The 27,398-nt window shown below is 34.9% G+C and overlaps 1 protein-coding gene across 2 annotated transcripts; it reads right to left on the bottom strand.

The window, feature by feature from the left end:
* Positions 1-1,764: 1,764 nt before the first annotated feature.
* LOC138706079 (serine/threonine-protein phosphatase 2A regulatory subunit B'' subunit gamma-like) lies at positions 1,765-25,701 on the bottom strand. Of its 2 annotated transcripts, XM_069835012.1 has the most exons (10): positions 25,476-25,699; positions 25,258-25,382; positions 22,915-23,019; positions 17,856-17,968; positions 13,295-13,463; positions 12,227-12,415; positions 7,019-7,155; positions 6,338-6,551; positions 3,854-3,981; positions 1,765-2,203 (listed from the first exon to the last, which is right to left on the bottom strand). In XM_069835012.1, the coding sequence occupies exons 1-10, from the start codon at positions 25,519-25,521 to the stop codon at positions 2,092-2,094; spliced, it is 1,338 nt and encodes a 445-aa protein (XP_069691113.1). In that variant the 5' UTR covers positions 25,522-25,699; the 3' UTR covers positions 1,765-2,091. The 2 variants fall into 2 exon arrangements, with proteins under 2 accessions (XP_069691113.1, XP_069691115.1); XM_069835014.1 differs by lacking the exon at positions 3,854-3,981 and having other exon boundaries at positions 25,476-25,701.
* Between the last annotated feature and the right edge of the window lie 1,697 nt (positions 25,702-27,398).

A 27,398-nucleotide genomic window follows, 5' to 3' on the forward strand; every position in this document is an offset into this window, starting at 1 on the left:
AAGATAAATGCAGGAATGTTAACCCTTTATTGAGTTGACTCTTGGGTGCTGTCGTGATGGATAGTGATAGCATGTGCAAGGACTCAATGGTGAGCTGTGCTATGATATTAGTTCTAAAGGAGGAGGTCGAATCGTAGCGTGATGTTTCTCTGGGAGAAGTTTTATATTCACCTCCAGCTGGAAGCATTCCTAACCCCTATGAGCTGACCAGCTGATTACACCAGGTTTTGGGCAGGCAATTCCACTCATCTTTAAACCAGCCAGAAATGGAGGTAAGATAGAATGATGTTGATACCTAACAGTGATGCAGCTGAAATCTGCCATGTGCGTGATGCTCTGACAAGTTGATATACTTCCTCACAAACCACTCATCCTCCTGCCCATCCTGAATTTCAAAACCAGTGGGACGTTATCTTTTCCCAAAACATTTTAGATACACTCCTTTTTTCTTTCACATCCGAACAAGACATTGCACATCTCCTAGCTCTTCAAGAGAGTGAGTCTGGAGCTTGGTTACACGCATTACCTTCTCCTCACATCAGCACCCTAATAGATAGTACATCCTTTAAAATTGCAATAGCTTTACACCTTGGTTGTAAACTCTGCCAGCCACACCAATGTATTTGCGGGGGAATTGCTGATATTTACGGTCATCATACACTCAGCTAGGAGCAAGAGTCGCATTCCCAGACATACATCATTCAATGATATCATTAAAAGATCTCTGACTTCTTGTGGCATCCCGTCTCTTTTGGAACCACCAGGTATTAGTCGCGCAGATGGTAAACGACCCGATGGTCTGACCTTAATTCCATGGTCTAGAGGAAAATCTTTAATTTGGGATGCCACTTGCATTGACACTCTGGTTCCATCTCACTTACCGAATACCTCCAGATGCACAGCATCTGCTGCTGAATTAGCCATGAAGAAGAAAGTCAATAAATATGCTCATCTTTTAGACAATTATATCTTTGTCCCATTTGCTGTGGAGGCCTTCGGTCCTTGGAGTCATGACGCTAAAGTTTTGGTATCTGAAATCGGCCAAATTTTGATCTCCATTACTGGTGATCGCCGTTGCACTACTTATTTGCGTCAACGCTTAAGTATTGCTATTCAACGCGGAAATGCAATGAGCATTTTGGGTACTCTTCCAGAGTCCAGCCCTTTGGACGAACTTTTTCTCCTGTAAAATTTTTTATCTCTATGTAAATGTTTATATTTAGTTTTTATATATGTGTAATTGTAACGGTGAAAATATTGTTAATCAAATAATTTTTTATTTATTTATTTTATTTTTTTTCATAAGTGTATTATTATTTTCGGGAGTGTTTTTTGTAAGTAATTTTATGAGGTTGTTATTGATATGCTGATAAATTATTTGTACGAGTAATAAAGAATTCAGAATTCCAGCAAATATACTGAAGGAAATGTTAATATTAATTTTTTTTTTTAATGTGACTACATAGGGAAATGGGAGAACACAGAGAAATCCTAACTATGTATTTGTCCACCACAAGTGTTGCTACGGTTTTTTTTTTCAATAAAAATTCCCAGGCTTTGACGGAACTCGAACCAGGACTGCTTACGTCACAGGAAGGTCTAGACTGCTCAGACACCACAGGGACTTATGCAATGATATAAATCGTACTTGCAATACTGCTTTAGGTAAACTCGTAAATCTCCCGAAGTTCGGTTTTCCAGCAAGTCCATGATATATACTAAGTTTGCGTGTAACAATATTATGTATAGATATAATACCAGGTCTAAAATCAAGACGTTTTAATGATTATACACATTGCAAGGCTTACATCATTCTCTCAGACTACCTCTGATCAGTTCTGACTACTCCACTCTCTGATCCTCCTCTTACCAAAGCTGATAAGCTAAGTCCCTTACGGTATCAATGCAATCCAGGTATGTGCATTTAAGATACTTAAAAAACCAACTCTCCAGTTCATATCTAAGTGTCAACAGTTCTTTGCTTCATGAAACCTAGGCCAAGTTAGATTCAAGATGCGGTATATCTTGTACAAACTGATCCTTTTCATTTTGTAATATTTAAAGGCACTATTCATTTAAATGTCAGTTCATTCACACTTCTGCAGGCCCGTCACTTGTATCTGCAGCCATTGCTTCCCGATTTTCGTATGTCCAGAAGCCATTTAGGTCGATCAGGATGCTTATCATGGTATCTCCTTGTCCACTGAAATGAAATGTTAAACATAGAAAATTTACCAGTAATTGATATATTTGAGAACTTTCTGCATGATCTAACTACCATATTCACCGAGCTTATAATATGTCAATACATAGTGTAAAATCTGTAGATTATGATCATATAATTGTTTTTGTCACATTGTTAAAATTGAAATTATAGCAATGTGTTGCTCATGACTTTCAGTACGACCCTCTGTAGCAAATACTGGCTAGGAAATGACCGATAATTTTTCCTGGAGCCCTCTCATTCAGTGACAATTATTTTATGTGATGTAAATCAATGACATGAGAAGTTTAACTTCACTTCTTTTCCTCAGGATGTAAAGGATTTACTTACACTGACCTTAAAAATCAATAGTTCTCAGTCAAGTTTGAAGTGGTGAATTTTAAATCTGATGGCAAGCATGGCACTGATCACACCACTGATGACATTCAATAAATTAGAAAAATTTTCTACAGAATAATGCTTTGAAACTACACAATCTATATTGAAGAGCGATGATGAACTAAAACAATGATGGCATGTAAATGGCAGTATAAATGTAAATTATATCACATAAAAAAATACTTCCAATATAAGATTTCATTAATAAATATCATATAAATATTAAAATAATGTATTTATACCCCTAAAATGCCTATCTCAGGTAAAATAGGGTTCTATGTAAAACTGGAATATAATAAATAAATAAATGGCAGTATTAACCTAAATACTCAAAGTAAACGTACCCCAAAATCACTCTACCTATCATAAATATCACAATATCAGCTCGAGATCGATTTATGGTTTTAAAACTTTGAAATCTAGAAAGTTTGTCCATTTAGGCAAAGTGAATCTTGCATGCTATGGACTGTGATTTGGATTAATAAATGAAGAAAGTTTTCGCCTTTGTTTTAAAGCTGACAATACTACTAGTAACTCAACCATCTTCAGAACAGCATTATTATCACAGAAGATCATGCAATGTGCAGAATGAAAATATCCTTTCTTAAAGTTCTAAACCTCCCATGTTATGCATGGAATATGTTTACAAAAGCATTTAGTTTTATAACTTACTTTCAATTGTTTCATTTCAGAGTACTTCTGATTATGTCTATAAAGGAATATACTTAAAATCTCATTATTTAAACTTATTTACATACATTTACTTAAACTGTAACATTTTAAATGAAGGTTACGGTACATTTATTTCATGGGATTATAAAAAAATTAATGCATAGAATGAAAGTTCTACCTTTTCATTTGGGTGCAATGATTTCTAAAAGTGAGGGGGGAGGGGGAAACATTTGCAACATGATAAAAGAACTTGAGAAATACATGAAATGTATAATGAGGAAGTGTCGTAACAGTGAAGCTGATTTCTTGTCTACGGCTAACGAGCTATACGAATTCAATTAATGATAATTAATTCAAACTCTGGAATGGTTGTAGGGAATTCTTGTTTGACAATCGAAATAACTTTTCTGTACCAATAAAGGACAGTGAAATATTCAGAAATTCATCACACTTATTATGTTAACAATCCCTTTATTAATTGTAATTACGCCAGGCAGTAGCAAGCAGTGATTTTTATTGGTTGTCAGCCATACGAACAAAATTCTTGCTTAACAGGATGCATCAGAAATGTAAACTTACCAATTGAGCAAATCCTGCAGAGTTATTCGATAAGGATCTGCAGGTCTGACCATGTCAAATATTTCATCCTTAACATCATCAAAGGGAACAGGTTCTTGACCATGAATGGTCATTTGCTCCTGAATTGCCTGAACAAACAAAATCAGCCGGGGGTAAGGTAAGTGAATCATATATAAAATTTGGTGACAATATTAAATACTCAAATTAAATCAAATATGTATAATAAATTTTATATTTAAGATTTTCAATACACTTTTTCTACACAAGACAATGGTTTACCATTGTACCCAGACAGTGCATATTTTATCAGATGCAATAGTTCCACAGATAGGTGGTAGGCCTATCACAGTAGATGATAGAATGATAGGTGAGACATGGATAAATATAATAGAATGCAAAAGTTATTGATTTTTCTATTTCAAATGCTAGAGGCGCTAATGTAGAAATTGATCTTGCTGCCACCTGTTTTTGCCTGGGTAACTAATTACTCCATGCATATATTATATTGTATATTATATATTACTGCCACTGGATGTATACTCAATTCCAGTGTTAATAAATACATACATATTTGAAATTCGAGGCTATTATAAAATGATATTAAGTGGTTTTGTTCAAACTTACAATGTTTGAAATCGATTAACTAATTGATTAAGGTATCTGATTAACTGATCAAAACTTTTTGTCAATTGACAGTTCTATTCCTAATACATACAGATACAGTCAAATAAGACCATTCTGATTCTGCTAACCTAGTAGTGTGAATTCTATGTCTAAACTGGAGACTGGAGTGAAATTCTTTACTTTGTATGATAGAATATGCGAAGTTGATAACAAGGAAAGTTGAATTGTGATGCGGGTGAGAAATGCAGTAAATTTTTCTCAAAGCTCTCCTATTCATAGACAGCTTTTAAATGCTGTAAATTTACATGAGTCCCCCTACTTTACTTTCTTTCCAATGGATGTCTGCTAAAGTACTACCTTTAAAAATCTATTATCTTAAGTGAGGTTCGAACCTAGTGGCACGGTAACCACTAAATCCCAATTGATGACCACATCGAAAAGATAAATAGGTAATAAAGAAACCTACGAGATTGTGACGTAATAATAAAGGGAATGACAGTGAAATGAGGAGTCAGAAAAATCAAAGTACTTAAAGAAAATCTACCAGACAGAACATCATCACTTCATCACATTTGCGTGTGAACACAGAAAAGAATTGCTAATGAGCTCATGTTGAAACCTCCCATCAAACTGCGCACACAGATCAGCAGGGAAACCAGATATAAAAAATTAGCTGCCCATATGAATTGAGGGGCTGGGTGCAAGAAGGGCATTTTGCAGGATTTGCCCTTTTTGAGTAAATCACTTTATTGTGTTCTCTGATCTGTTATGCATTTGATCACCAAGTTCTAGTTCAATACTGTGATCATAGAGCTCAGGAGTACCCAAAATGTAAAGGCGTGCATAGGTAACATTATTATGGTTTGAATTTTCAACATCAATTTTCTTAAAACTTGCATTTGAGAGAAGTGTCTTTCTTGCACCCAATCCCTCAATTATAAGAGAGTGACAACTTACTTGGAATGTTGCATTAAGAAACAATGGCGTTTATTTGTAGTAGTTGAACTGCAATCTTTTGTAAATGCCTATATTGTCACGTGACATGCAAGATTGATTTCTGTACTCAATGCACTATGCCAGATGAGTGAGCATTACTACTCATAGCTCGGGGCCATTCAGTTTTTTGATACTGTAGACACGTAATTTTTTTATGAAACTTTAATTTCGTAACCGTACAGTTAGTATGGGCAGCTATTTTTGTATACATATGTCTATATGCTGTAGATATCTAACCGTGTGCACAGTTAGAGGGGAGGTTTCAACATGAGCTCATTAACAATTTCCTGTCAGGCCATTTGATCAGAAATAGTCAGTTAATGTGAACCATTCTTGCCCTTCCAGTCGACAATTAGCATCATCGTCAATGTCAAGGTGGTTGTTCTAACCACCACCACCACCACTGACAGGTAAAGTTCTAAAAGAACTCATTTCTAGTTCACGTTAAAAAGTGTTAAAATTTATTAAAAAAGGTTATATAGCCTACCTTGGACAAACGGCCCGTTGCGGTGTTGCATCTTCATCAGTGTCCCATGAACTACTCACTATTCGTGGGACACTGATGAAGACGCAACACCGCATCGAAACGGGCCGTTTGTCCAAGGTATATAACATTTTTAAATAAATTTTAACACTTTTTAACATGTGACTGAACAATTTTAAGCTTCTAAAAGAACTATTTTGGTCTACAAAAAGTTCTATTCCCACACTTCATGTGGCATTCCAGTGGTCATATACCTATTGCTTTGAAGTTCAAGTTTATCCTAGGGATTCTTACTTTTTGACATTCGATTAAGATGTTGGTGCCAGCTATCCAAGAGATCAAGAATTGAATAAATACATATTAAAACATAAACCGCTCACCCTAAAGAAGTAGTTCAGACAGAAAGTGTCCAGGTAACCTTTGTTGTTGATATCCAGGATACGAAAAAGGTACTGCAGAGACTGTGGCTCATGCCGGTTTTCCATGGCTAGCACAAAGTCCAGATAAGTTTTGTAATCCATCTCACCATCATAGGTCAAGCACTCTTGAAACACACGTTCCATGAACACTTTTGTGAGCGTTCCTGTGCCATACCTGAAACATAATATGCACATTTAGCAGGGGTTATGCCTAGTTATGTCTAGTGTGGTCTATTGAAGTGGTGTGCAACTTGAAAATGGGTTACAGTCCTGCTATCTATTCACAATATGCGGAATCCGAATCACACAAGTGAAGTGGGTAGGCACTGAATACACACACGCACACATTATCCTGGAGTAGTACTAATGCTAATGAATACCAAGTATATCATTTGGGATGTGAAGGAATAATATCTTCTTTTTCATTCATGCAGATACATGGCTCAACACTTCACAACTGATTCTTCCATTCATACTTTACAGACTATACTTCTATACTTCAAAAAGACCAGCAACTACGTGGCTATGATCACATTAAATGGCAATGCTGATCCCTCTCCTATTGTTTCTCCATTAAGTAGTACTATTACTTGTTCTCATAAATAAAATAAAATTACTTAAGTATAATGTCGTGATACTTACCCTGCCAGTTCCTCCTTGTTGAGCATGCCATTATGGTCCTTATCTAGGTTCAGGTACTGTCCATATACTCGCAAGGCAGATGGGGCAGAAAACCAATTTGTATCCTGTAGGTCTTTAGGTAACTCTACATCTCGCAGCTGTAAGCACAACAACGGTTATGAAAACAGTCTACTGCAGAAATCGTCTGAGCATCATCCTTGGTAATCACCAGGGAACGGATTTATATGGACTAAAAATATATGAAATATGTAAATATATATGTAGTTATTTTTACCAAAATATGGAATTAAATATGGATTTTTACCAAAATATGGAATTAAATATGGACTTAAAATTATAAAAAAATGACTATGTACGTTAAATATTGGTACATTTTAATCAAACTAAACAAAAAATATAATGGACGTACCTTATCTTCCAATGTAGTTTCAACAAAACACAATTTTTATTGTCTGTTACCATAACAATAGGTTACAAACATTTCTTTCAAGTGCTGAAAAGTGAATCTTCTTCTATTGTCTCTGAGGATAGATTTATACTGACTAAAAGAGCGTTCGACGTCACAAGAAGTAACTGGTACATAATTCAATTTCACAATGTCTGCTGGGGATAAGTCCAAGTTAATCTTCACTGTTGATTCACCACTCATCACAGCAACAACCTTTTGTAGTTCTTCATATCCAGGGTTTTTTGAAAGTACAGTGTCCACCTTAGCTCTTACTGCATCTGCAACTTTACCTCTACCACGATTCAGTTGTTCCACAGTACTATTTATAATTTCAAAACTTTCAGATAGTGAAAGGTGCCTATTTTGGAGACTTTTGAGCGTTTTTATGATGCATGAAAATGTATGCTGAATGTGAGCTAAGTCATTCTTCACACTTATGTCACAGGTAACTGTTTTCGCAGTATCAATTGAGACTGCATCTTCAGAGTCCAATGCAAGGAGAACATTGTTAATAGAGTCTATATGTTCGGCATAATATTCAACTGCTTCTAGCCATGTACCCCATCTAGTTAAAATTGGCTTTGGTGGCAATGGAATTTCAGGGTACATTTCTTTCAACACGTTAACTCTACTGGGAGTTTTGAGAAATACTTTTTTCACTGATGAAATCAACAAATCTACTTTAGGGAAATTGTCTCTGACCACTTCTGCCACACGATGAAATGCATGCGCCACACAAGTAAAATGAGTCAATTTAGGATATACAACAGATAATGCTTGTCCAGCTTTGACCATATAAGGGGCAGCATCGCTAATAAAGAATAACACATTATCGTACATAATACCCTTTGGCCACAGGATACCCATAGCTTCGTTGAACAGTTTAACTATAGTTTTGTTATTGCACTTTTCTAGAACATCACAATGTAAAAGAATTCGTTCAGAATATTGTTCACTTAACAAACCGATAACTACATTACCAACAAGTCTACCTTCTTTGTCGGGAGTCTCATCAATGGAAACCCAAATTGAACTATCTTTAATTTCATCTCTTATCTTCTGTATTGTCTCATCGTAGATGGATGGAGCATACGTCTTCCTAAGTGTTGACTCATCCGGGATTGTATGTTGAGTATATTTTTCAAGGAATTCCCTGAAGACCTTATTCTTTAGTTTGTAGAGAGGAATATCAGCAGAGATGAGAGAACGGCACAGGTCGATGTTAAACTCAGATCTTACATTCGATGTTGTTGGTTGTGTTAAAAACAATTGTCTCTGCTTGGAATTTAGTTGTTTGTTGGCCTGATGTTTACTAGTTGTAATGTGTTGTTGCACCAGGAACTTTTGTGTAGATGATACTGCACACTGACACAAATTACAAAATAATATTTTATTGTCAGTTGATAAACCATCTTCTTTAAATTCTGAAATGTAACTTGTTAGTTTTGATTTTAAATTGACTGAATGACGTACTTTTGGCATATTTACCGTCTTTATAGTATGATTTACAAAACTGAACCTATGTGTACTCTGACTGGCATTTAACTGTTGAGCTGCACAACTGAAGTCTGTTAAAAATTTTAAATTAAATTAATACAGTTTTGTAACTTACTTTCCCATTGTTGATAGGACTGCTAATTTTCAAATAACTCTGATGTTAAAGGGATTACTGAACATGTGTTTAAATCTCTATTGTTGAAATGTATTTTTAAAAGTTAATGGAATTTTGTTTTGTTTTATTGTTAAACCTAATATAATATGGACTGTTTTATATGAAATATGGAAAATATATGGAAATTAACGAAAATATGTACTAAACTCTAAAATATGGAAAATAAAAGTAGGATTTTTCAACCCTACACATTGTGAAACATAAAGATAATGCAAAATATAAATTATATTAGCTTTATAAGTAAATATGTATTTACATATAAATCCTTTCCCTGGTAATCACAAACTTGTTGAACATGCCATTGTGGTCCTTATCTAGGTTCAGGTATTGTCCATATACTCGCAACACAGATGGAACAGAACCAATTTGTATCTTGCAGATCTTTAGGCAACACCACAGCTCGCAGCTGTAAGCACAACAATGGTTATGAAAACAGCCTACTGCAGAAATCCCTTGAGCATCATCTTTGGTAATCTAGTAGTTACCATACTTTCCATTAGATCCAAGATTCACAGTTTCAAATTCGACAGAGAATTATGGATTTCAATAGACAGTAGGGCTTACTTCGAAAGTAAATGTGGATATCCTGTGTTACAACCAGACATCGGATTTTAGGGCAAATGCCTATTTTGTTCCTTTAGGAGAAAGGAAAAATAATGATATTTACGTTATTCATAGAGTTTAAAAGTGCCTTAAAATGACTGTATCAATGTAGAGTTTCGTTATTTCACTATTTACTCACATGCTCATACATGTAAACAATAAGGTCAGTTTTTCATGGATTAACACTACCAGGAAAAGCAACAATGGATGGAACGTTGTATTTTCGTCAAATAGAATTTCAACAACAATGCTGTATAATGGTTAGTTTGAAAGTCTGTTAGCTGTTTTTCTTTCCCTCTCCTTATTTAAGTTTAAGTGGTAGGACGTTATCCTGTGCAGTTTAATGTCGAAAGATAAAAGTGCAACATCTACTGCTGATCTGGGAATGGCTAACAGAATTTCCACAATTCACTTTCGATGGAAAAATAATATTCTGCGAGATTTGTAGCAAACAGATATGTAACAACAGTTGAAATGTATTTTAATGAGTAGGCCTATTATAATATTTATACACTGACTGAACTATTCTGAGGTGAAATTCTTTTAAAGACAATCCAGATATTAGTGAAGCACTGGCAAACCTGCACTGAACGTGGTAGAACTATGTTGAAAAGTGAAGAAGTTTTTTCAATCCTATCTGTGCACATTCTGTTAATAAAAAAAAAAATAAATAAATGCTAACATTAATTTCTAAATGACAGCTATGAGCAATATGGGATGAAGATAAATGCAAATAAGACGAAGAGCATGGTCATGGGAAGAAAAATGCAGAAGATAAACTTACGAATTCTAAATGAGGCAGTAGAGCAAGTGGACAGCTTCAAATACTTGGGGTAACATGAGCTGCTGCCAAGGAGTCAAAAGGGGATAGCAATGGTCAAGGAAGCTTTTAATAGAAAAAGGAGCATCTTCTGTGGACCTCTGGAAAAAGAACTAAGGAAGAGACTAGTGAAGTGCTTTGTATGGAGTGTGGCAATGTATGGGGCAGAAACATGGACATTACGACGAAGTGAAGAGAAGCGACTAGAAGCAATTAAAATGTGGATATGGAGAAGAATGGAACATGTGAAGAGGATAGACAGAATAAGAAATGAAGCTGTGTTGGAAAGAGTGGGTGAAGAAAGAATGATGCTGAAACTGATCAGGAAGAGGAAAAGGAATTGGTTGGATCACTGGCTGAGAAGAAACTACCTACTGAAGGATGCACTGGAAGGAATGGTGAACAGGAGAAGAGTTTGGGGTAGAAGAAGACATCAGATGATTGATAATATTAAGATATATGAATCATACGAGGAAACAATGAGGGAGGCCGAAAATAGAAAAGATCAGAGGAAGCTGGGTTTCCAGTAAAAGACCTGCCCTTGGACAGAACACTAAATGAATGAATGAACATTAATTTATGACTGCCTCATACTAAATAACTACTACCTCAAAATGCTTCAAGTATTTCTGTATCATACAGATTTCAAGATGATATGTGTCACGTAAGTGACAGTAGTCTTCATAGTGTCAACTCTGTGACACAAAAACAGTCTTTTTAATCTGTATTAATGGAAAGACTGCATATATAAGACATTTAAAATGTTGGTACTGTCTGTATGAGTGGTTATTTCGCGTCTTGGTTTCCCCCACTCGCTTCTGCTGGCCCCTCTGTAAAGGCTAGTGACTAAGTTGCTAGCCTCTTTCCTGAAAATGTTTTCTGTACGGAATTGGAAGCCTACAAAATATTATAGAACTGTTCAAAATAATTTAAAGGAAAGGATTCTATTAAGTAATTGTCACATGATTTTTCCCGTTTCGACAACCCTGCAACAAAACCACTCGGACAGACAGTAGCTTGACATTTATGCCAGAAAACAACAATCTTATCAATCAATCTTCTTAATGTATCCAGCTGTTTGCTGACAACATAAAGCCCACTATAGTCCACTGTAGTCTATTCAGTTATTTTTCACGAGAAATGAGGGAAGAGACTAGTGAAATGCTTTATATGGAGTGTGGCATCGTATAGGGCAGAAACATGGAAACATGGACATTACGACGAAGTGAAGAGAAGCGACTAGAAGCATTTAAAATGTGGATATGGAGAAGAATGGAACGTGTGAAGTGGACAGACAGAATAAGAAATGAAGCCATGTTGGAAAGAGTGGGTGAAGAAAGAATGATGCTGAAACTTCATGTTCCATTAATAACTGAATGAATTTTGATATTATTAACGTGGTGGAAGAGAAAAATTTAACTTCTTTATCTGCCCCCATCAGAATGTTTGCTTGTAAGAAGAAACTGCTTACTGAAGGATGCGCTGAAAGGAATGATGAACGAGAAAAAAGCTTGGGGTAGAAGAAGATATGTGGATCATACTGTGAAGACTAAAGGACGGCAGAAAAGAGGGAAGATTGGAGAATGTTGTTTGTGTAGTAAAAACCTCCCCCTGGACAGAAAGCTATGAAAGAATGAATACTGAAAACAATAAAGGAGCTCTCACCTCAAGAAGGTCATCCAGGAAACTGCAAGCCAAGATGTCCTGAATGCGTACACGCCCTGTACGCAGTGGATCCAAAAAGAACAAGAACTTCCGCACAGCTGTACATACATAGAAACTGTGAAAAGATTTCTCCAATCCATCGAGTTGCGGTAATGTGGGAATTAACTCCAAGATGTAGTTCTCCAAATCCTGGAACATGAAGAGTAGTGTGAATGGCAGTTCTAGTAGCTTTTCATTATGTTAAGTTTTGTCTGAAGTATTTTCACTACTGATGGAAACATCTGCTTGAAATAATTATCTAGTGTAGTTTTGGATATCTGGTGAATAATAATCATCTTTCTTTCTTCTCCTCCTGCTAAAAGACTCTGGGGCTTATTATAATTTCAGCAATTAATTTTCACTGCATCTCTTCAATGAACAACCTAGAGATCTTCGCCCTTTAGGATAACAGTCCAACCCAAATTCAGGGCTTCTGCTGAAGATGGTATCTCTAATGATGAGAAATGTAACTCAAAACTGAATACAACGTGAATTTTTCATTTCGTTTTAAGTCCTACATTGTAGAGTCAGCTAGGCCTATTCTCATAAATGTAACATCTGCAGTTGGAAGCATTGCTAAATAATTACTATTATTACTACTGGCAGCTGGGTAGCTCAGTTGGTAGAGCAGCTGGCTACAGACTGGAAAGTCCAGGGTTCAAACTGAGTACTGAGGGTGGTTGGAGCATGGTGATGACTGACCACACCACCTCATTCTAGTGCCGAGATCAAGAAAGCATGGGGCTCTAACTCCATTCCTCCCAAATGCCTCCACATGTGAAGGGACTATCTTTTACTAGTACTACTATTGCTGCTGCCACCTCAAGAATGTGTTTCTTGGCTTTCTATTAATGTCAATAATACATACACATTTGACAAAGAAATCTCAGCTCATTTTTGAGATTAAACCTATGACCAACCAATTCACATTCAAGTGAGTTATTTCGTTTAAGTAGATAAGAATATAGTACAGACACAAATGTATGAGCATATTCAAGATGGGTTATAATTATTGTGGGTGTAACTCACCACTTCACGAAGGTATCCCTGTCCAATCACGTCATACAATGAAAGTCCAATGCGAGTTTGGTGATACCACACCTTTCTCATGATGTAGTTGAATAGGGCCATGATGCTGATCCGTCCATGTGGGTCTCCATGTTGCAGTTTTGCAAATACTGCAGGTGTGAAATAATTCCTGGACAACATAACATTTCTGTTATCAGTAATAACTAGTAGTATCACATTGTTATCATTTTGTTTCTTAACACCTTTCTTTTTGGAATATCAATGAAAACTCAGTGTTATTACACTTAAAAATATACTGTAAATAAGAAGCATATGCATCAAGACTAAAGCTGAAACTACCTGTTCGCAAACTCCATTCGTTACATTCTCATCACTAAGATTGACGGAAATAGGGCAGCCAACATATATATGTAGTATACGTGTAAATTTGGCGTAAATCGAACTACTCTCATAATGAGCAAATGAGTGATTATAAAAATTGGGATATTTTTGCATCCTAAGAAAGTTTTTCAAGACACTGTGACAAAGCATCCAAAACCACAACATTTGGTCACCCTGCTCACCCTGTACTTCATGCCTAGTCATCTACACAAAGAAACAAACCTAATCCAATTTTCTTCCCAAGAGAACAGCCACACAGAGACGCAGCGAAGGGGTGAGACCAACAGAACTGGTCTCCCCAACCAGAACATGGTTAGTACTTAAATTTTTCTTGAATATTATACACTGTAAAATGTAACAATTATTTTTTAAAATACCCAAACATCAGGCTGTGTTGAATGAATTCAGTAGCAATCATTAAAATAAATGAAGTGGGCATCCCCACTCGATGGATACAACATGATTTAGTAAACGATTTTCATTAAAACGTATGGTTCAGCAGTGAAAACCCTTCAAGAAATTATCTCTTCATGAACAGATGAAGATTCTGCTAGAAGTGCAAGCATTTTGTACAATGCAATAAGCAAGTGTGAATTTGTCATTGCTTTTCACACAGTTATAAATCTGTTTCATAGAGTTTATCACTTTCAAAAAATCTGGAAACTGAAAAAATTGAACTCTTCATAGCCATCTGTTATGTCGAAGATACAAGAAAAGTAATTAAATGCAGAAGCGGAGTTCTCAATAATTATTTCTGTGAAAATAATTGTGAAATATCTGTAAGAGTATGAAGGGCTGTATACTCAGAAGATACAGCTCAGATCACATATATTATGAATAATTGTAAGATGAAATAAAAATGTGGCATACTATATTGGACCATCTAAAGATCTGGAAGCCTTGCAAGAACGTGGTGAATTAATATACCAAACAGTAAGAAAGCTCTTGCATATAATGGCAACATTACAGATACAACTTGCAGTCCACCTTACGTTTTTTTTTTTTGTTTTTTTTTTTTTACCGACTTGAGAAATTCTATAGGAGAAAACAGACTGAACAGACTTGTTCTCTTATACATCATAAAGACACTGTAGTGAAACCTAAAGAGATTGTAGATGAAATATTCAAGAAGCTGCGAAGACTTTGTATTAAAATATAAATTTATTACATTCTGTCATTATTTTATTTCAAAATTATTCCTGTTTAAACAGGGAATTATTATATTTAGTTACATTTTTATTATTCTATAAAAATTACATCTATTTTTCCAGTTTTGTCGATTACAATCATTATTTAAATTTTTAATTTTGACATTAAAGTTCATTGCCAGATGCAAGGCACTAGACAACAACATTAAAGTTTTGGGTTGTTCTCCTGAAAAGATACATTTTACTATCACAGCAACATTTCTCCACAAATAGTACCGTAACTCAAACACTCAGTATTTATATTAAAATTAAAAGTAAAACTAGATGAACATACAAATATAGTTGAAATTGTAAATTAATTTTATTTTCTACATTTAATGTTGTCAAAGAATGTGAAAAGTCATGTCTGTGGACTGTCACAACCCTCAAACAGATTAATACAAGAGGTTGTAAATCAAAACGGGAACTAACTTATAAACCAAAACTATTATACTTGTCACAAGAATTTCAGTCATATCAGTGAACAGATCTGTTACTTTATAGAAAAACCACTAGAATGCAAATGAGTGACTATTCAACGGCCAGCCATATTGTATTGGAAGCATATTGCTTTCGTTGTTGTTTAATACAATGGTGAGATAATTTCTATTGAAGTACTACACTACAATTCATCCAATGAGGTTACTGTGGCCTTTATGGGGAAGACGATGTACCCACACTTTCCCTCACTTTTGCTTTTAAAAACATTGCCACGACCACAATGGTCAGAATGTAGGCACAGAAGAGTTGTTACCTCGGCCTGCTACTGCACTACTACCTACGTGAAACACATTAGACTTCCCCCCCCCCCCACTGAAAGTCTAATCACGTACAGTACAATATTTATAAATCATGCAGAAAAGAGTATTGTCAAGATACTTAACTCACCTGCCAGCTGCATTATTAGTCAGAACACCCAAGTCAGAGTCAGAATTGAGATCATTGTTGTCACTACCATCGTCAGAAGAATCTTCTAAATTTAAGACGATGCTGTCATGAATAACGGCCAACAAACAGTTGTGTCCCACATGTGTTGCTAGATACTTTTAATATGAGAAACATAGTTCCTCCACTGTTCGGGCATCACATCGTTTACATGGCTTCCACAAGCTCCCGCACCCTATTTAAATTAAATGTGGTATTTTATAGCGCAACTTTCCTTTTAACTCCAAGTCTCTTCTATTGAGTTAAGTTCTCAAGATACAGGAGTAAACACAGCACTTTGTCCGTATTCCTTTGCCATTTCGTTGATTATGAACTTGGACTCATACAGAGGATGGACAGATTTCATTACTTTCAAAATTCAGTCTTAAGCATGGAAGTATCCCATGTACTCCATTGCTTGTTGGCCAAGTCTGAATTGCTAATTTAGGGTTGCTTTTAGTCGGAAGTCTTTCATTTTCCTGGAATGGATAGTCATGTTGTCCAATACAATGACACTGTTTGGTGGAATGTTTGGGAGAAGTTTCTCTTTGAAATATTTCTCATACATGGGACCGTCCATCCCGTCACGGTAATCACCACCCTTTTTTCCGTGGTACACCAACTGGGCTCCTGGAATGAAGCCGTTCTTGGTACCAGCGTGAACTAATATAATGCATCTACCTTTCCCTGATGACAGCTTGTTCCCTGTTGTAAGCAATTTCCTTCTTGCATATAATGCTGAGGTTACTGTCTTGTCAATCCAAGATTTAGAAGTAGTGGAGCCTGCATTTATCCAAGTTTCATCAGTATACAGGAAAGTGTAAATATACCGATTTTTAGTCTCATATGGTGGCTGCTGAAGCACAATGTTAGGAGTTACCCAGTGCCACATGTTTTGTGAATTCGTGTGGCCAGAGAGATAGAACCATGCCTCATCACTCATAAAATACTGGAAAGAGTCTAACAGACACGCACTGATGCTGTTCAGAAGCCAGATGTAGTAATCTACACATTTGCGATTGTCAGACACAGCCACCACAAGATATGGCTTAAAATGTAGGCTCTTCAACACACTTGGTAATGTTCTCCTACTTACGTGGCCCTGCGGCACCAATTTACATATTGATTTCTTCGAACTCTGAATAATCCTTTGGCAAATGTTGTTAATAACTTCTGGCATGCAAACTGAAGGGGCTCTGATTTTGGCATTATGCACAAATCCTACACCACTCATTAACCAAAGTCTGTATAGCTCTCTTTACTGGTTGGCCTCTACCAAGAAACTTGTCCCTGAAAATTTTGCGGAGTTTCCTTAAACGAACCCTTCTCACATAATATATGCTTTCACAATTTGCACTCTTTCTTCTATTGAGTAAGTCACCTTGCAGAATGCGAACAGAAACGTGTGATTAGAGTGATGTAATGAAATAAAATGACAGAAGACTGCCAACTATCGATTATTACATAAAACTGACAATTGTTGAAGCTGTTTACACAACACGATACGATAATGGCATTTCCAGCTGTAAAATATCACATTCACTCAAATGAGAGGCAAGCTACTTTTTTGTGCACCATCCAGTGTATAATGTAAATACAGTTGTAAAATGTAAATAATGTAATTACCATGTTTATATCTCATCTGTGTACTACACGTATGTTCTTTTGAGGAAAAAAAATGTTTTGTTTCCAGAAAATTGTGACAATGCACATAATTATTACTGTTCCTTTATACAATTTAAATGTTAGTTCATCTCTGCAACTGTCTATTGTATATTTGTTCTCTGAACAACAACACAATCGTTTATTACCAGCATACTGTTTTCATTAATCATATTATGCACAGACAAATTCTGGGACTCACCCAGTTGCCTGGAGCTTTAGGTCCTACACTACAAGTGTTGAAAGTTCACTGATGCATGGCACAGCTGTAATCAAATTTAATGCTACCCCCTCCAACACAGTCTAGATCAGGGGCTGAACCTTCGGACTTTAATTATAACAAATAAAGGTAATAAGTAATAACTGTCAAATTTTCTACCCTGTACGGCGCTATAAATAATACTTACTTGCATTTTGGTCCACCCAAAGTCGCAACATGCAGAAAATCTTCGTAATTAATAAGCTGCTCCTCTTCTGTGTGAGGGGGACTCTGATGTTTATCGAGCAAAACCCATAATGCCTACAAATACAGACACATTTTATACAATAAGAAATTCCTTCATAGTCAAAATACCTAGTCTCTTTTTTATGCACAAAGATCTCAGAAAAGAATTCTCATGCAATAAAACTATTTAACAGCATCAATAGGTAGATAGTGCGGATTGTAAGAGGTAATGATGTGTATTCTACATCTCCTACCAAATTCCCAATCTCACCTACTTGTGGTACACCCCCCTTTCACTAATGAGGCTCTGGGGACCGAGTCATGGTAACCAACCCATGGGATTCTTCATTACTTGAAAGAATCTAAAGAAAGTAAACCGGGCAGATCTCATTGATGTCAACCTGGCAAGAAAAAGGATTATGATCAAGGATTTGGAAATTGCAACTTAGAATGTTCGAGTATTGGTAAATGAAGTTGAAGAATTAGAATTATTAAAAAGGATATTGCCACCATTTCAGAAACCAAACAGAAAAACATGGACTCAGAGGAACTAAAACATTACATAATGATTTAGAGTCCCTTCACACAAGGCCACTTTTAGAAGCGCTGCTAATGCGCTGCCACTTGTGAATAATGTATTTAAATGGAGGCCTTCAGACACAGTCACGACCACAGAATCAGTCGCGCTGCTGACGCTCTGAGTGGTTGGCTTTGCCGCTGGTGGCGACCATTAAAAGTGGCACTTCTCGTCGCGATACATAGAAATAAATGATAGGTTTTCAGATGGGGCTACAGCCAGGCCATCGTGTTCATGGCACTGCTAACGGACGACTCTTGGGCCACCAATTCCCTACACCTACACCGTCATGACAGTATAAAGGCTATGTTACGACAGAATAATATAGAATGACGATAATAATAATAATAATAATAATAACAATAATAATAATAATAATAATAATAATAACAATAATAATAATAATAATAAAAATAATAATAATAATAATAAATAATATAGCTATAGACTAGACAACTAAATAGCTGGAGTAGTGAGAATTACGGATATATTACTTACATAGTAAAATCTCCTTTATTTTATGTTAAAATAAAATAACGCATCTAAAATAATTTAAATAAATTAACAAAGAGATAAAAAATTAGTTGATCTCAGGTTCGAACCTGGGTTCAATTACACCACAGCCTTTGACTTTACCATTAGACTACAGACACACATTGTAGTATAGCCTATAGGTTGAATTATGTGTTATAGAATGGTTTCATGTTTGCTGCCTATTATATTTAATTTTGAATTCTTAAATATTAAACAAATATATGTTTTATGCCATATTATCCCTCATTTGCGTAATTTTAAATTAATATTTTTTATCGTCCCGATGTAAATCATCAAACAAGGTATGGAATAGTTCTCACTTCAGTCTTTCGAAAACTAATGGATGAACCCAGACTCTTCTTCTATTTTTACGTCTATTTTTTCCCCGTCTGAGCAAAGTTACCAAAAGCATATCGCCTTCTACATCCATTTTCACTGGAAGACTGAAAAATTCTCTACAAAAATTTAACCAGTGCCACTAATGCACATTCGCAGCGCCACTAACACGCTACTAAAGTGGCCTCATCTGAAGGGACCCTTATATTGATGTACCAGTGGAAAAGTGGGCGTCATCAGGTGTTTCAATTTCGATTAGAAAAGAACTACAGAATAAAATATATACTATCAATGGATATCCCCAAGAACTGTAATGGTTAAAATGAAAATTTTCAAAAACACAATATGACAATTATTGGCATTTATGCACTAACAGGAGGACCAAAAGCAGAAACCATTGATTTTTACGACAATATTCAGGAAATTGTTGATAAAACTTGCAAACAAGACTATTTTATAATAGCTGGTGACTATAATGCAAGAATTGGAAACCAACCAGTCGATGGATGTATTGGGTCAAAAGGAGAACCCATTAATAATAATAATAATAATAATAATAATAATAATAATAATAATAATAATAGTCGGATACTGACCAATTTTTGCCTTTACAGTAATTTGAGAATTACAAATTCCTTCATTAAGCACAAAAATATACATAAATATACCTGGGCAGCTAGAGGATTAAAATCTATAATAGATTACGGTATATAATTGTCAATGATAAATTGAGGTGTTGCGTCAGAGATAGTCACAAGCAACAAAACCATAATTTTACAGGAAAACATTTTAAAACTTTGGAGTGATGCTAAAATCAGAGTAATCTAATACCTGGTACAAAAACATTTTAAAACTTTGGATGCTAAAATTAGAATAATCTAATACATGTTTCAAGATTATTAAGGTATATTCTCTAATATTTTCTGAAGTATTTTACAGAAGCAAATACTGTTTTATAATTTTCACTATTTAATTACTATGAACATATATTATAAGGATGTAGATAATTTTAGAGGTGGCTTATGACTTTGTCTCCAGAAATATTAAATTTATTAGCTTCTTAGAGTTTTGTAATTTTATTTTAATCACATAACATAAGATCAAAGTATAACAGTATTACAAAATGCTTTATCAATTTTTCTTAAGTAACATTTTCAATCTCCAAGTCATTCTTGTTGTCACCTTCTAATGCATGAAAGAATTGCTACTGGGATGTAATCCATGACAATACATCCTGGAGTTTCTTTTTATTTATTTCCAAGAACTTCTTATATTTTTCAGGCAAACTAAATGGATTTTGAGGGGTATATCTGGCTTTTCTGTGGATGAAAACTTCATCATAGTGGTAATCATTATTTTCTTGAAATCTTCTCTCTGTATCATAGTGACAATGAAAGGTACTTTGACAGACGACTTGGTTATAACATTTGGATTGTAAATGCCTCTGTTTGTTCGTGAATGTTTTTCTATTCGTCCAAAATCACGGTTGCAGAGTAATCTGGTATGACCCACTTGGGAGAACTACTGGGTAAAAGATTTAAATCTTCTGCATTCTACTAGTGCTCTCTCCAGGACTGCAATCGTCCAATTTTTGTTCTGTCCCTTACAGTTATCAGTTATTATGTGGAGATGTTCAGCTTTGGGATCAGCTGTCTGCAAGTATTTTAATAAGCAACTCTCCACCTCATCTGCTCCTCTTCTAGACTGGTTCTCACTCCAGAGAAACATATACCCTATGTCTGTGGAAAAGTTGTGTATCCCTAAGTTGTATGTCCAAACCTTTTTGTAATAGAAAGCTGTACTCAAGTTAACTTTGGGGTAGGTGATATTTGATACACACCTACATTACTAGAATTATTACAACAGTAAAAAGAATTTGGATCGTCTAGTAGCCTTCTTCATTTATGCCTCTAATTCTGTGTTTAGAAGTGTAGAACACTCACAGTTTCTTAAATTAATGCAGGATCACTGTCCAGATTATTTCCCTACAATTAGAAAGGAAGTAAGTGGTTCTCTAATAAATTATACTTTTTTAAGAAGAAAGATCAAAACTTTTTAATATAATTGGAAGTGACTGTGTGTCTTGAGTTTGACGGATGGTCAAATATCCAGAATGGACCTATTGTTTATATAACTATAACAACTTCAAAAGGTGACATCTATTAAAGCAACACAATTGATAACTCTGGAAATCCTCATATTGCTGAATATCTAGCACATGTGACAGCCAGTAAAAAAATATGAAATAGAAAGAAATTGCAAAATGAGATCTTTGTCACAGATAATGCAGGTAATATAACTAAAATGCGGCAAATTTTAGAAACAACGATGATTTGGATCTTATAACTTTTGGCTGTTCTGCCCACATAGGCCTACTATAATCTTTTAAGTCATGAAACGCTGAAGATTTCACCTCTTTGTTGAAACTCATTTCATCAGCATTAAACGAAGTACAAAGAAACAACTGCACCAGCACCGAGTCAATTCTTATGTGGAAAGAATTTTAATGACAAGTCTTCTAGGAAAAAAGTTGCAGATACATACAACATAGCCTTAACTCCAGCACACCTCCATGAATACATGTTACATGGATCTCACTTAATAAGAAAAAAATACACATTGAATTTTGCTAGATAATGTTATCCAGGAACTTCTTTGTAGCATTAATCATAAAATTCCAAGCTAAACAATCACCACTATTCCATAAAGCTTTCTTTGAATCTGAGGTGAAGATGGGAGGGACAGCTTATGATTAGTGGAAGAGTCATAAAAATGAACTGAATAAATTTAACAACAAAATGTTTCCTGTAATTCAACAGCTACTCACAACTAAGGCTTCTTCTACTAATGTTGAGCACCTTTTTTTAATAATTTGGACTAGTTTACTCTAACTTTAGAAACAGATTGGGTACAGAAAAAGCCTCAAAGTTGGTTTTCTTGTTTTAGAGTTTTCAATAAGGAGGCAAATTTGGATTATTTTGATGTTTAACTAAATGTCAGTTTACTGGTGGAAGAGGAAAAGGAACAACAGAGTGTGAGCAGAGGATTATACAGATATGTCATCTGTGATCTGTCACGAAAAAAAATGTAACCTACAAAGTTTATTTAATTTTTTCTCTTTCTTTCTAGCTCACTTTACCACTGTTATTAATATAATGAAGTCAGTGTGATGTTGCAAAGCAAATGCTATTTCATTGTTTGTGGTTAGTGGTTGATGTTAAAAACAGAAAAAATTACTTAAACCAAACAAAATCCTAGTTTGAACCAAGAAAAAAGCTTACTTGGTCTTTAATTTTCTTTTTTTTTTTTTGCCAACTCTTATTGTTACATTTCCGAGTCTTGCGAACCTGGCTTAAAACCCCTCCTAACTATTGTCACAACCATTCAACTATATTCTGTATCATTCTTAACTTTCAGTAAATATAAATCCCAGCTCTAGTGATTAGTAACAAACATGCTCATCACATTTGTGCTTAGGGTTATCATTGCTCATTGCTCAAACACCTTATGTAACTAACTTTCATTCTTAAGATCGTCTGGATTACAATATGGATGTTACTAGCAAGTACGTTACCTTCAGCTCATTGTTATTCAACAGTTGTCTCCCACGACGCTGCAAAAAGATAGCACGTGCTTCCTCACGAAGTTTTTGTGACAAGACTTCATCATCACGTGGCAACTAAAATAAAAAAATTAATTAATATAATTTGTAAGTAAATTATATTCCTACAACCATATTTTTCGCCTTCTGTTGTTTTTTTGAAGACTAGCATTCTGTATAGAACAAAAATCCTAACATCCTGTATAGAACAATACCGGTAATGATGTTAGTTTAGGTTATTAAATTTAATTAAATTCTAATATTTGCAATTTACTACTTTACATGCCTTTTTAAAGAAAGTGTAATAATGAGTCAAGTATGTTACCATGGAATCCTGAAGGTGTTTGAAAAACATTTGCATCGCATTCTCTGTGTGAAGCTACCATACAGCTTAAATGGGGCCCCAATAAATTTCTCAGGGTGAAACTTGAATAAAGGTTTATTAATTAATCAGTACTCTGGACACTAGAAAAATAGTATTAAGTGATTTTATAGACCTGGTTTTTTCTCCCTAGTGTTCCAATGATGGTAAAACTGGGCAGGTAGGGTTTCTTTTTCCAGTAATTGTGATTTTATTTCATGTTCTTCTTGATCATTTCATAATTCGTGTTTGTGAATTGCAGCCATGATAGTTATTATTAGAGCTCGAGGTTTTACGTGCTAAAAACTAAAAAATATTTATTTTTTTATGTACTAAAAATTTGAAAAACATGTACTAAAACTAAAAAAAAATATTTCTGAAAATGAAAACAAAAAAATCGGAATGTTCGTAACTTGTTAGAAAAAATTATATTGAAACTCACCAATTGCAGCTAAACATCAGAGTAAAATGCTGACTGGAATTGCAGTGCACAACAAATGTCATCTCCAGATTGTGGATCACAAATCCTTGCCTATTATCCGAGAACAATGCCTTATATTGAGAAAATAACGTTCTACATCACACGATGTTAACCTTGCATATTTGAAGAGGGGTATATCACTAACACACACATGATCAAGTTCACTTATGTTTTGGCCTTCCAAAATTTGAACGACTTTGCAGAGGGTTTGGTAGCCACTATTTTTCTCAAACATACTCTTAAATTTTTTTTCTTAGAACTTCTATTTTCGAATCTGAGATAGTGTTAAGTTGTCTTTCAACATACTGTATTTCTTTAACTGAATTACTCAATAAATCTACAGAAATGTCTAGTTTCTTTATTGAGTGAATCAAGAAACCGAAATGAGCAGATATGAAGGCCAAGTCACATTTTATAGTATCACATATTAAATTCTGAATAATCTCAATTGCAGAGGTATCGTCTTTGTTCAGTTCACTTACTACAGATCTCAAATCTTGGCTGTGTATATTCAATATACACACAATTACCTATATCATTTTCAATTTCAAAGAGATTTCTCGCTTTTATTTTGATGGCAGTCATAGTCTGGAAACTTGTTTTGCATAAATACGAGTTAGAAATGCTATCACAACTGTAACAGTTTCTTTTGCAAGCTTGAGGTATTCTCACATTCTTTTGATCTAGGCCTACAACTAAGCTAAGGTTTGTGAAAAAGTACACTTTTAGTCTTTCATCAGTAAGCACATAGCCTATCTCAGTAAGTCTTTTTCTTAATTTTTTGGAATTTCAGCCAGTTGAATGCAACTGTTTAAAAACGGACTCAGTATCTGTCACTGTCATGATTGTTTTTTCCGGAAGGTATTAAGAAAGCTGTTGTTTAAAATTGTGCAAACTTAATTGTATGTCCGCAAAAACAAACTAGGAATTTGTCGTGTCATATGATAAATAGCTAAATTTTCCGCGAGTTCTTTAATACACTGGAATGAATAAATTTTCTTTTTGTCCAGTAATGTCTACAAGAAATCAAATTTCCCTATAAATCCGTCGATTTTATTTCTGGCTGTTATGTTAACATCTTGGCCTCAAAAAACTACTATTCAAAGTGTTTGAAAAAATATATCAGCAAGAAAGGCCGATCTAAGAAACCAAAAATAATTGAAAAAATAGGTTTGCATATTGCAATTTCTCGTCTTGCAAGTATCAACATATTAGAAGTTGGGTGATATCCGTTTATTTTGAGTAAAATTATCGTTGTTCTCGATCTTACAGACATTTGTGTATTTCGAATGGTGTTAATTACTGGTATCGTAATGAGGAGTCACAAACAAATGTCGGTCTCACCCAAAAATATGTTTCGGAACCACTGCCTTAACATACAGTGCAATGTGTTGTGGCAGTAATAAAATTGTGAAAAAATTCGTGAACATATTGAACCTTCAATCAATAAAATTATAACGCATACAAATCTAACCTTAAAATAGAACTGTGGTATTGCAAAGTAAGTTGCATCTTTCTGAGTCTCTTTCTTCTTTCTCTCGGAATAGTATTTTATAAAAAGTTTTGATTCAATCTCAAGCGCTTTCTCTGTTGAAATTTCTGAAATACAACAAAACACATTTAGATTTTGATTTTACAACATAAAATGTGAGTGAATGAATTGTTCGATACATGCATACCGATATAACCTACCTGACTTCTTTGCTGCACATTTCTTTAAAAGTTCTTTTAGATCCATCGGCGATCTTTTACAACTACACCCACGTTAGGTCATTCAGTTCCATTTATTATTAACAATTTACATATTCACCATCAATTTCTCTCAACTTGAAATACCATAAAACTACAGTCAAATTTGTCTCAACCGCAAACACTACATGTACAAGACTTCTTTTGTCTTTGAAGCAGTGTTGCCATGTCTGAATTAATTTCAAAAATGTCCCATTTCCACTCCAAAAAGTCCCATATAAAAAAAGAAAGGATTGACATTTGACAGTGATAAGCCATTATTTTGCTTCTCATCAGGAAAAAACAAAGTAATAAATTTAAGTAATCAATCTTCAAAATGGCTCAAGATTATATTTCACAATTTCAGCACTATGTCAAGATGGGGGAAACCCGAAGCCGCCCCTGTAAATATGCAAGTCAATATCGAGAGCCCAAATTCATATTTTACAGACGGATTGCGAACCTATATACCTACAAATGAAGGAAATACATGCCAATCTTTCGCCAGCCTAAAACAATTTAAATTAACGTATCAAACTTGGTTTAATGACCGTCTAGTATCACCCTAGATCATATATGTAACACATATGTCGGAGCCTAGATCATATATAAAACAGATTGGCCAAGCTTATATTAAATTTAGACGCAACTGGAAAATAACGGACGCTATGCGTCGCTAGTGTCGAGAAATGAGCTTGCAATAACAAACACTAGATGGCAGAGTACCTGAACAGTACATAGAGTAATACGACTGTGGGATGACTTTTTTACGTCATGCCACCTCCAAATTTCTTTCTCATTGTAATGTGAGGTTATGTTACAATAAGACTTTGATGTGTCGCTAAATTGTAGTATACAGAAGCTTGTTTTACCCAAATTCATCAACACACATAGATGACATTTTGGTACATGGCTGATATAATGTTGTTTGCGTTCAATATATAATCTGTCATCATTTGATGTACGAAATCTAATTGTTTTTAATTTTCAGTATACAATACCTCCCTAGCAACAATTATCACAAAATACTAAAAAGATCAGATTTGTCTGCGTTTGTTGAATGCACATCATGATGCTCACGAAAAGGCACTAATTTATTTTGTGTGAACAAGATTACAATTTTTGAATATGAAGGAAAAGCAGGTATCCCTCTTCTGAAATTTATCCGAAAGGGGAAGAATTACAACTCCCTCCACCCAAACTTGTTTCCTTTTTTCTAGGCCTATATGTTTTCATTTTACAGGTGTATTATATGATGCGATATGGAAGCAGATAAATAATAACTGTACGTTTCTCGTCCACATTAAATTCAACGTGTTCATAACGTAGACCTGATATATTGCTTCATGTAGGCTACACAGCTGGCAGTGTTCTTTTTACGAATAAGCGGTCGTACTAATCATTTTCTTTTCATCTGAACTATTGCTAGAATATGCGTTTGTGTTTTTATTTGCTCTGTATGTTGTTAAATAACTACTGAACATCGTCTTTGGTTAACAAATTGTTCTAGTATTCGTTTTATATCAGTCTTACGGTATTGAATTATGTCCATAACGTGGGCGAGATATTATCAGGCTGGAAAATTCGCTCTGAATGCATTTTTTTACACAATTTTCTAATTTTCAGCAGATTTACGATACCCTGTGCGGTTTCTCTGCCAATGCAGAGTTAATTGCAATATACGGTAATTCTGTTATTTTCCTGACACTTTTATATCCGTTCTCAAACGTACTGATTTAGATTCTTTACCCTACTGTAGGTATTTTGCTCTCTACAAATCATCGTTAGTCATATGAAATAGCCTATAATAGTTGTTTGCAACGAATTAGTAGACAACCTCAATCCCTCCTGACCGCCTCCCTTACGAATTTCTTTCTCACTTTAATC

Source organism: Periplaneta americana, chromosome 9, assembly GCF_040183065.1.
Source record: "Periplaneta americana isolate PAMFEO1 chromosome 9, P.americana_PAMFEO1_priV1, whole genome shotgun sequence".
In the NCBI taxonomy this organism is placed as follows: domain Eukaryota; kingdom Metazoa; phylum Arthropoda; class Insecta; order Blattodea; family Blattidae; genus Periplaneta; species Periplaneta americana.